The sequence below is a fragment of the Triticum dicoccoides genome, chromosome 3B, assembly GCF_002162155.2.
Source record: "Triticum dicoccoides isolate Atlit2015 ecotype Zavitan chromosome 3B, WEW_v2.0, whole genome shotgun sequence".
Taxonomy (NCBI): Eukaryota; Viridiplantae; Streptophyta; class Magnoliopsida; order Poales; family Poaceae; genus Triticum; species Triticum dicoccoides.
In genome coordinates, this window is record NC_041385.1 from 349,190,063 (window position 1) to 349,200,905 (window position 10,843).

A 10,843-nucleotide genomic window follows, 5' to 3' on the forward strand; every position below is an offset into this window, starting at 1 on the left:
ACTATTGATGAGAAGAATTATGCTTATGTGGAGAGTAGTAAATTTTCTATGCTTGTAGATCATGAAAATAATGCTTTAGGTGATGGTTATATTGTTGAATTCATTCATGATGCTACTGAAAATCATTATGAGGGAGGAACATATGCTTATAGCAATTGCAATAACATCAAGTTTCCTCCCTATGTGCTTAAAATCTTGAAGCTATGCTTGTTTTACCTTCCCATGCTAGTTGATTGTTGTTCCCATAAGTTGTTCGTTCACAAAATCCCTATGCATAGGAAGTGGGTTAGGCTTAAATGTGCTAGTCATATGCTTCATGATGCTCCCATTATGTTTCAATTCTTATCTTTTAGGTGAGCATCATTGTCATCATCATGCCTAGCTAGAAAGGCATTAAAGAAAAGCGCTTGTTGGGAGACAACCCAATATTTATCCTTACTGTTTTTGTGTGTTCACATGATTATGCTACTGTAGTAATCATGTTTTATAGCTTTTGTTTCAATAAAGTGCCAAGTAAGACCTTTAGGATAGCTTACGGTGATAGTTCTGTTGATCCTGCTGAGAATTAGAAACTTTTGCACCCAGTAAATTAGTTTTGTTAATTCACAGAAACGTGTTTATGATCTGATTCTTTTTTATCTGGATTTTTACACAGCTTTCGTAGGACTTCCTAATTTGGTAGGATTTTTGGTGTTCCAGAAGTATACGTTTGATACAGATTACTACAGATTGTTCTGTTTTTGACAGATTCTATTTTCTATGTGTTGTTTGCTTATTTTGATCAATCTATGAGTAGTATCGGAGGGTATGAACCATAGATAAGTTTGAATACAGTAGATATTACACCAATATGAATTTAGAATGAGTTCATTACAGTACCTAAGTGGTTGTTTTAATTTCTTATACTAACGGAGCTTACGAGTTTTCGGTTGAGTTTTGTGTTGTGAAGTTTTAAATTTTGGGTAAAGATTCGATGGACTATGGAATAAGGAGTGGCAAGAGCCTAAGCTTGGGGATGCCCAAGGCACCCCAAGGCAATATTCAAGGACAACCAAGAGCCTAAGCTTGGGGATGCCCCGGATGGCATCCCCTCTTTTGTCTTCGTTCATCGGTAACTTTACTTGGAGCTATATTTTTATTCACCACATGATATGTGTTTTGCTTGGAGCGTCATTTTATTTTGTTAGTATTTGCTTGCTGTCATTTAGAATAATGTTTTGCATCTTTATTTTCAATAAAAATGTCAAGGATAGCCTTTACCATGCTTATTTTCCTAGTATACATGTTGCTGTTTGAAAACAGAAAGTTTACCGCTGTTCCAAACATTCCCTAGAAAATTCAGAGAATGATATAATGTTGAAACTTTTTGCATATTGAGCTCTGATAAATCTTCTACAACATAGTATTTTTCTCATAATTTTTGAAGTTAGGGAAGTATGATGACTCTTGCATTCTTTACAGACTATACTGTTTTGGCAGATTGCTGTTATGTTTGCGTTGTTTGCATATGTTTGCTTGTTTAATGATTCTATTTGAGGATAGGAGTATTAAATATGCAGAGGCATTTATTATGCAATGTTGAATAATAATTTTAGTGATTTGTTACAGTAGAAAATGACAAGGTTTTGCATTGGTTTATACTAACCTATCTCACGAGTTCTTGTTGAGTTTGGTGTGAATGAAGCTTTTTGATAAAAAGAGAAACCATGATATGAGAGGAATTAAGGAGACACAAAAGCTCAAGCTTGGGGATGCCCAAGGCATCCCAAGATAATATTTCAAGAAATCTCAAGCATCTAAGCTTGGGGATGCCCCGTGAGGCATCCCGCCTTTCTTCTTCAACCTCTATCGGTTAGTATCGGTTGAGCCTAAGTTTTTGCTTCTTCACATGAGTTGTGCTATCCTTGCAATGTCATTTTATTTTGCTTTGCTTGCTGTTTGAATACAATACCAAGATCTGAAATTCTTTAATGAGAGAGAGTCTTCACATGGTTACATAATTATTTAGCTACTCATTGATCTTCACTTATATCTTGTTGGAGTAGTTTGTCATTTACTCGTGTGCTTCACTTATATCCTATGAGTAAATGGTTGAATGAGTTGATTGTCATAAATCTGAAATTATTTATGTCTCATTTGCTTATCCCATGGGGAGTAATGACTTCACATCTAAGAAGTAGAGGTTGTAAATTTATTGAAGGTTAGCAAGCATTGTATTGGTCATTTGAACAATTCATGAAAGAATATTGAAGGAAGAGAGATTTCACATATAAATATACTATCCTAGACATCTTTTATAATTGTGAGCACTCATTAAGTATGACATGCTAAAGAGTTGATGTTGGACAAGAAAGACAACGTAATGGGTTATGTTTTCTCACATCTCAGTAAAAGTATATTGTCATGGATCATTCAAACATGTTGAGCTTGTCTTTCCCCCTCATGCTAGCCAAATTCCTTGCACCAAGTAGAGATACTACTTGTGCTTCCAAATATCCTTAAACCCGGTTTTGCCATGAGAGTCCACCATACCTACCTATGGATTGAGTAAGATCCTTCAAGTAAGTTGTCATCGGTGCAACCAATAAAAATTGCTCTCTAAATATGTATGATCTATTAGTGTGAAGAAAATAAGCTTTATACGATCTTGTTATGGAAGCAATAAAAGCGACGGACTGCATAATAAAGGTCCATATACAAGTGGCAATATAAAGTGACGTTCTTTTGCATTAAGATTTTGTGCATCCAACCATAAAAGCGCATGACAACCTCTGCTTCCCTGTGCAAAGGGTCTATCTTTTACTTTATGTCTTTTACTTTATGCAAGAGTCAAGGTGATCTTTACCTTTCCCTTTTTCATTTTATCCTTTGGCAAGCACCTCGTGTTGGAAAGATCCTAATGTGTGTGTGTGTCTATATATATATATATGTATATATATATATATGTGTGTGTGTGTATATATAAACACTATTCTGATCACGGGATCAGAATAATATTCTGATCACAACCTGAACTGCCTGAGTAACGCGCCTGACCTTCTGTGTGAACTAGGTTGAACTTCCCGCAACATTGCCCAAATAGGGCTTGCTATATATCGTTGGAAAGCTATGGACACCAATATCATGACCCAACTTAAATTTTTGGCAAAATATAAGCGGTTTATGAGCAGTTTTTAAAACCGTTTTTTCTTCGCACAAAAAATGTGAATCGTATTTTCGATCGCATTTCTAAACCGTTTATCGGAATAAGGCATATAATATGGCGTTGGAAAGATGCTGCAAAACCGCTCCTTCCACATGTTGAAAGTTTTTTCTAATTCCCTATCGTTAAAGAGTAATTTGAAAAAACGTAAAATTTCGTAAACCGAACAGCTGAGTTCGTTTTTTTGATGTCATTTCTAAACGGCTAATCCAATGGAGGCATATGATATGGCGTTGGAAAGCTTATGAAAATGCACTACTTTTTCATCTTGAAAGTTTTTTTCTAATTTTGAATGGTTTGAGAGTAATTTAGAAAATGGTCCAAGTCCTACCGAGTTCGTATTTTCGAGCTAATTTTTTAACCGAGCGTCCAAATGCAACAAATGATATGTCGTTGGAAAGCTTGAACAAATGCAGAACGTTTTGGTATGTATTGTTTCTCCCAATTCTTTACGGTTTTAAGTCAGTTTCAAAAATAGCGAAAAATGTATTTTCACCGTAATTTCTACAAACTTTGTCGGAATTGGGCAAATAATATACCGTTAAAAAGCTACGGAAAATGCGAAACTTTTTCATGTTGATGGTTTTCTCTGATTCCTAGTCGTTTTCAAGTAATTTCGAAAACGGCGGGATCATTCGTTCTGCCTCTACCGCAAAACAGATTCTTCGAAAATGCACCGCGTGAAGAACCTGAACTTCTCGGTGCGTGTACCTGAACTTCACTTTGTTTTTCACGTGATTTTTTTGCTCATAGATCTTTATCTACTGCTCGTAGCTCTCCATCCCACTCATGGGAATTGAGCGGATGATATACCGATGGAAAGCTTCTGTAAGCACGCAACTTTCCCGTGTTGATCATTTTTTCATACTCGCGACGATTTTGAAAGTTTTTCATCTGAAATTCATTCTGCGTAGTAGTTGAACTTCATGCTATTTTCACGTTGAACTTCTGTGACGTATTTTTGTTTATACACGCGCCTGAAATTCCCTCTGTACGAACCCGACCTTTATCGGAATTTTGAAAACAGTTTTTTCTTCATACAAAAAACATGGATCGTATTTTCGATCGCATTTCTAAACCGTTTAGCAACTAAATACTCGTTTTAGATAGGAATCTCGCTCATAGGCGGATTTTGCACTTGGGTCGTGAAGAACTCGCGTTTTTTGCGATTTTACTGCCTGAGTTGTTTGACCTGAACTTCCCCCTGTGCTAGGTTGAACTTCCCGCAACATTGCCCAAATAGGGCCTGCTATATACCATTGGAAAGCTATTGACACGAGTATCATGACCCAAGTTAATTTTTTTTGCAAAATGTAAGCGGTTTAAGAGCAGTTTTGAAAACCGTTTTTTCTTCACGCAAAAAACGTGAATCCTAATTTCGATCGCATTTCTAAACCGTTTATCGGAATGAGGCATATAATATGGCGTTGGAAAGCTGATGCAAAACCGCTCCTTCCACATGTTGAAAGTTTGTTCTAATTCCCTATGGTTAAATAATAATTTGAAAAAACGTAAAATTTTGTAAACCGAACAGCTCAGTTTGTTTTTTCGATGTCATTTCTAAACGGCTAATCCAATGGAGGCATATGATATGGCGTTCGAAAGCTTATGAAAATGTGCTACTCTTTCATCTTGAAAGTTTTTTTCTAAGTTTGAATGGTTTAAGAGTAATTTAGAAAATGGTCCAACTCCTACCGAAATTGTATTTTCAAGCTAATTTTTTAACTGTACGTCTGAATACAACAAATGATACGGCATTGAAAAGCATGAGGAAATACGAAACTTTATTATATATATTGTTTCTTTCAGTTTCTTATTGTTTTAAGTCGATTTTAAAAATGGCTAAAAATATATTTTTGCCGTAATTTCTATAAACTTTATCGGAATTGGACAAATAATATACCGCTAAAAAGCTACGGAAAATGCGAAACTTTTTCATGTTGATGGTTTTGTCTGGTTCCTAGCCGTTTTCAAGTAATTTCGAAAACGGCGGGATCATTCGTTCTGCCTTTATTGCGAAATAGATTTTTCAAAAATGCATCGCGTGAAGAACTTGAACTTCTCGGTGCGTGTACCTGAACTTCACACTGTTTTTCACGTGATTTTTCTTGCTCGTAGCTCTTCATCCACTGCTCGTAGCTCTGCATCCACTCACCGAAATTGAGCAGGTGATATACCGATGGAAAGATGTTGTAAACACGCAACTTTCCATGTTGAACATTTTTTCATACTCGCAACGATTTTAAAAGTTTTTCATCTAAAATTCATTCAGCGTAGTAGTTGAACTTCCTGCTGTTTTCACGTTGAACTTCTATGACGTATTTTTGTTTGTAATTTTGTCATCCATTTCGTCTGTGTTACACAAATGATATTCTTTTTGTACAAACCTCTCACAATATTTTTTTAAGTTTCTCCGTCCGAGGACTTGAACTTATAACAACAAAAAATTTAGTATTTGATTTTTTATTCCTTTTTAATACAAAATGCACACCGTGTTGTACGTGGACTTCTTGTAGATATCTATCCGAACTTCTCTCGGTTACGTGAAAATATCTGAGTTTTTATGAATATTAATCTGAATTTCTTAATCTTTTTTTATGAATTTTGCGCTCTAATTTTTTAAGTTGAACTTCTTGTTATTTTATTTTTGAACTTATTGTTTCCATTCTTTAATAACGAGGAAAATCTGAGTTTTCTATAATCATCAAACTTCTCCATCTTTTTAATATGGACTTCCTTGTTTTATTTTCTTAATCTCTTTTATGAAATTTTGAAGCGATGTATTATTAAAAGGTTAACTTCTTGTTATTTAATTTTTGAAATTTTGAATTGAACTTCTTAGTCTTATTCTTAGAAAAAATATGTTTTCAAAGAAGCATCAAACATTTTTTTAAAATTGAACCTCACACATTTATTTTTCCTAGGAATGCAAAGAATTGAGTTTTCCGTAAACATCAAACTACTCCTTTTATTTTAATTTGAACTTCTTTATTTTTATTCTTTAGTGACGAAGAGAAAGCTGTTTTTTTATAAATATTGAATTTCTCTATTTTTAAAATTTGGACTTCTTGGTTTATTTGAAATACTTTCTTTTTTCATTTGAACGTCTAAATACACGGTGAACCTCTTTGAGAAGAATTTTTGAACTTTCCCGGGCCGAGCACTTGAACTTCTAGCAACAAAACTTTTAGACTTTGACCTTTTATTGTATTTTTCTAATACGAAACAGACACCATGCAGTACGTGAACTTCTGACAGTTATCACTTTGGACTTCTCTTTTGTTTTCTCTTTAGTAATGGAAAATTTTGAGTTTTTATATACATCGATCCACTCGAACTTTTTACAAAACAAAATTATAGTTTTTTCCACTTTCTACGATTTGGTTTTTTGTCTCGCGACATTTTTTGTTGTGAGTGAAATGGCCTAGACGGTCCTTTTTTCATTGATGAATTTCTTCGGTATAGGGTACACATGAACTTGTGAATTTCTAAAACATGAACTTCACATTTATATCTAAAACATGAATTTATAACACATAACAGTTTAGCTTTTTAGAAATATACTTCGGGGCGTATATATTCGTCAGTGTTGAATTATTTTTGAATACAAGATCAAATTATTTTGAACTTCTTGGTTGTCTTTTTAGAAAGATGAATAACTATTTTAGACTTCGTCGCTCGTTATTTAAGTTTGAACTTTTAGAAATTTTTTATTTAGTAACGGTGAAACTCTTTTTTGATAAACTTTGTTGAACTTCTCTAGTTTCATTTTAACCTTCTTGGTTTTGTAATACATATTGAACTTCTTCATTTTTTAAATTTGAACTTCTAGTTTTTATTATAAATAGATTCAACATATTACTTTTATTCCTATTTTTTGATATAAGAGAAACAAAAACTAAATTGTATAGGGAGAAGTTTAATTTGGACTTCTTGGTTTTATTTTAGTAAGAAAAAAAATCCTAGTTTTATGAACCAGTCTAATATTTTAGATTTGAACTTCTAGAGTTTTTTATTTTGAAATCGTGATTTTATGAATTTTGAATTGCTCTATTTAGAACAAATGAACTTCTTACTTTTTTATTCTTGAACTTCTTGTGTCTTTTTTTGCATCTTTTTTAACTTTCGAATTTTTAATAATCGAACTTCATGTGCTAACATGAATTTGTTTGTTTGTTTTTTGAAACGGGAGATCGGAATTTTTATCATGTTTCTTAGAAAATCCAAATTTGAAGTTCATTTTGTTTCTTGCATGTTCTGTTATGGTTTTACTTTTTAAAATGGAAAATCCTTTTTTTTATAAACATCAAGCTGCTTTGTTATTTTAATTTGAACTTCTTAGATTTATAAATATCATTCTTTTAATTTATTATCAATCTTTCTTGGAACTTGCAGACTGTATGTTCTAGATTTTTATGCGAACTTTACTATCGGAGTATTTTAATGTTATCTAGCGCTTCGACCTTCTCTGCCATTCCAATATGAACTTCATAAATTGTACTTTTTGGGTATTTATTTTCCAAGGCACACTTGAAGCCATAGAGAGTAGTACATCAGTTCTCTACAGACAAAAATGAATGATTCAAACTATTTTGCTGCTGATAGAATAAATGTTGAATTTCTATACTGAATGTATATTTTTTACAAACAAAAAACTACTCCCTCCGATCCAAAATAAGTGTCGTGGTTTTAGTTCAACTCGGACTACACAAACTGCACCAAGTATGAACATCCATATATTTTTTCTTTTCATGTGTATGTATTCGCTGGTGTACTGCTATCCAATTGCTCACATTATTTTCCATATGTTTAACAAAATCAGGCAACAGTTCAAGGCCATAAACATCCATAGTCCAAATATCAAATTGAACCCAAGTACGTGTATATGCACTGAACAAAGTATAATGTTCGTGTACCCTTTTTTTTCCCTAAAAGAAGTGTAGCGAGTGGTTTTCTATCACACACCTTTATTCTCCATCTCCCAAATATTTTATTAGCCACCGCATCCATCTTATCCATTGCTCCATAGCATCAAACACGGTGTCTATCTTATCCAGTCGTACCTAGCATCAAAGCGAGCAAGATTGAGCTTGATGTTCGGTAGTACTCTGTACTGAACAACAACAATAGTTTCTTCTGTTTAAGTTGTTCTTTGTCTTTGTTTTTCGCAAAAAAAAGTTATTCTTTGTCACTTATATCAAATGGCAACAGTCTATGGACCAAATTGAATGAGGCAACGGAATAACTGCACCATTTGTCGGACATGGCAAATATTGCCGGTCCTTGCCGCGAGGTGGAGCGCGCTATCACCCTCTTCTTTCCAGGGATGTCCCTGCTCCTCCTCCCCTCGAAACTTTGATGCTTCTCCATGGACAGGAACTTGAAGCTTCTCTGCTTGTCTATGCCCAGGAAGCTCTTCAGTTTCTCCCAGAGCACCAAACTTGGAGCTGGACTGCCTCCCCATCTCCAAACCCAATATTTAAACAACTGACAAATTGTATAGAAGTGCGATCTTGTTATTGCAAAATCTCGTAGAGCTCTCTCCCATCTGCAGGTACACTTGAACTGGTGAGTAATATCATGTGTTCAAATAGCAAAGATGGGGCCAAGATTTGAGCTCATACTCCCAGGATGCAGCGACCACTCTTCTCACTAAACACTTCACAGGTCGCCTAAAACTACAGAGAGAGTCAAGAAAATTAACACCACCAACATCTCCCACAAATGGTCCTAACAAAGATTCCAATAATATATTGAGAAGGGGTTCCTCACCGCAGTAGCAGCTCGCCTCGCATACCTAGTTGACAGCTCCATGCCTCCTCGTCCATAGAGCACACCGAACTGAAGAGGCTGGTCAGGCTGGACTTCAGAAGCGGCCACAGGTGGGGACGGGAGGTGGGCGGGTGGGTCTCGCCGGCCCTGACAGTGGCAGCACGCAACGAGCGATGGACCTGCATGGTGGGAGGCCGAGCAGCGCGCTCCGAAGAGGGGATTGACGGGATGACCCCGATCTAGTGAACGACCTTGGTTCCCGTCATTGAACGGCCTCGCCACTGCTGGACGGACTGGGCAGGGGCGCCACCGGTGGAGAGCTGGGACGGGATGAGCGTTGCCGGTGGAGTGTTGGGCTGGGTGGGGCGTCGCCAGTGGAGCGGTGGCGTGGGCCGTCGCCGGCGCAACAGTACCGCGCCGGAGATGCGCTAGGAGAGGACGGCGGCACCAAGGGCGGTGGAGATGGAGATGTAGGTCGGTAGAAGGTGGTGGTGGGGATGGGTGGAGAGACCGCGCCGTCGAGCTTGAGCACGGTCGGCCAACGGCGGTTTTGGCATGGTGGAGGCGGGGCGCCGGATCCGGGGACGGGGGTGGCGTGGCGACCAGATACAGGGACGGTGGCGGCGCGACAGCCGGATCCGGGGGCGGTGGGCGTGGTGGCCGGATCCCGGGGACGGAGCGGCGCGGCGATAGGATTTGCGACCAGTGGCGGCTCGGGAGGAATCAAGGAGGCAGAGGAGGTGCGGGACTGGGTGGATTTTTTTTTCTTTGCGGGTTCGAGAGTTCAGGGGACCTCCGCGCCTGGCGTCGTGATCCAAATAGTTATTTTGATCTTCGGATTAGAATAGTGTTACTATTATTATTGACATGAACTATTATTGTTGACATCACCCAAAGGTGAATACGTTGGGAGGCAACACTATAAGCCCCTATCCTTCTGAGTGTTCGATTAAAACTCCATAACCATTATTGCGTGAGTGTTACCAATTGTGGAAGACTATATGATAGTTGAGTATGTGAAGTTTGCTAAATCAAAGCTCTGACATAGACCCTTCCTGAAAATAAGATAAATTGCAGTTGTTTGATGACTGAGAACATAGTTTGCTAGTTTTTAAGAAAGTTTATGGTCTATGCTTTAACATGTGAATTGGTTGTTACTTGATCTTGAGAAGTTTTATAAGATGAACTACTGTTATGACATATAATCATGCTAGAAAAGGTGATTGAAATTATCATTGATCAAACTTGTGCACCTTCTAGCATTCACACTTCATAAATTCTTTCTTTTATCATTTACCTACTCGAGGACGAGTGGGAATTAAGCTTGGGGATGCTTATACGTCTCCAACGTATCTATAATTTATGATGCATTCATGCTATATTATTATGTGTTTTGAATGATTACGGGCTTTATTATACACTTTTATATTACTTTTGGGACTAATCTACTAACCGGAGGCCCAGCCCATATTGCTGTTTTATTGTCCGTTTCAGTATTTCGAAGAAAAAGAATATCAAACGGAGTCCAAATGGAATGAAACCTTCGGGAGCGTGATTTTTGGAAAGGATATGATCCGGGAGACTTGAAGTTCAAGTCAGGGAAGGTTTGAGGAAGCCAGGATATAGGAGGGCGCGCCCACCCCCCCTGGGCGCGCCCCCTGTCTCCTGGGCCCCAGAGGCTCCCCCGACCGACTTCTTTCGCCTATATAAGTCCACGTACCCTAAAAACATAGGAGACGAAGATGGATCGGGAGTTCCGCCGCCGTAAGCCTCTGTAGCCACCAAAAACCTCTCGGGAGCCCGTTCCGGCACCCTGCCAGAGGGGGGATCCCTCATCGGTGGCCATCTTCACCATCCCGGCGCTCTCCA

At 37.6% G+C, this 10,843-nt stretch overlaps 1 protein-coding gene across 3 annotated transcripts; it reads right to left on the reverse strand.

Annotated features, from left to right (window-relative positions):
* Positions 1 to 7,972: 7,972 nt before the first annotated feature.
* On the reverse strand, positions 7,973 to 9,749 carry LOC119276041. 3 transcript variants are annotated; one of them, XM_037556998.1, is made up of 4 exons: positions 8,975 to 9,749; positions 8,827 to 8,880; positions 8,454 to 8,750; positions 7,973 to 8,265 (listed from the first exon to the last, which is right to left on the reverse strand). In XM_037556998.1, exons 1-4 carry the CDS (start codon positions 9,157 to 9,159, stop codon positions 8,247 to 8,249), a joined length of 555 nt encoding a protein of 184 aa, XP_037412895.1. In that variant the 5' UTR covers positions 9,160 to 9,749; the 3' UTR covers positions 7,973 to 8,246. The 3 variants fall into 3 exon arrangements, with proteins under 3 accessions (XP_037412895.1, XP_037412893.1, XP_037412896.1); XM_037556996.1 differs by having other exon boundaries at positions 7,973 to 8,750; XM_037556999.1 differs by lacking the exon at positions 8,827 to 8,880 and having other exon boundaries at positions 7,973 to 8,750.
* Positions 9,750 to 10,843: the final 1,094 nt, after the last annotated feature.

What these genes read in the sequence shown, in the direction of transcription:
- LOC119276041 (XM_037556996.1), bottom strand. Translation starts at nt 9,159, where the DNA reads ATGCAGGTCCATCGCTCGTTGCGTGCTGCCACTGTCAGGGCCGGCGAG. An exon ending in CGAGGCGAGCTGCTACTGCG is followed by an intron (nt 8,881 to 8,974) that starts GTGAGGAACCCC and finishes CTCTCTCTGTAG; the next exon opens with TTTTAGGCGACCTGTGAAGT. An exon ending in GTGGTCGCTGCATCCTGGGA is followed by an intron (nt 8,751 to 8,826) that starts GTATGAGCTCAA and finishes GTGTACCTGCAG; the next exon opens with ATGGGAGAGAGCTCTACGAG.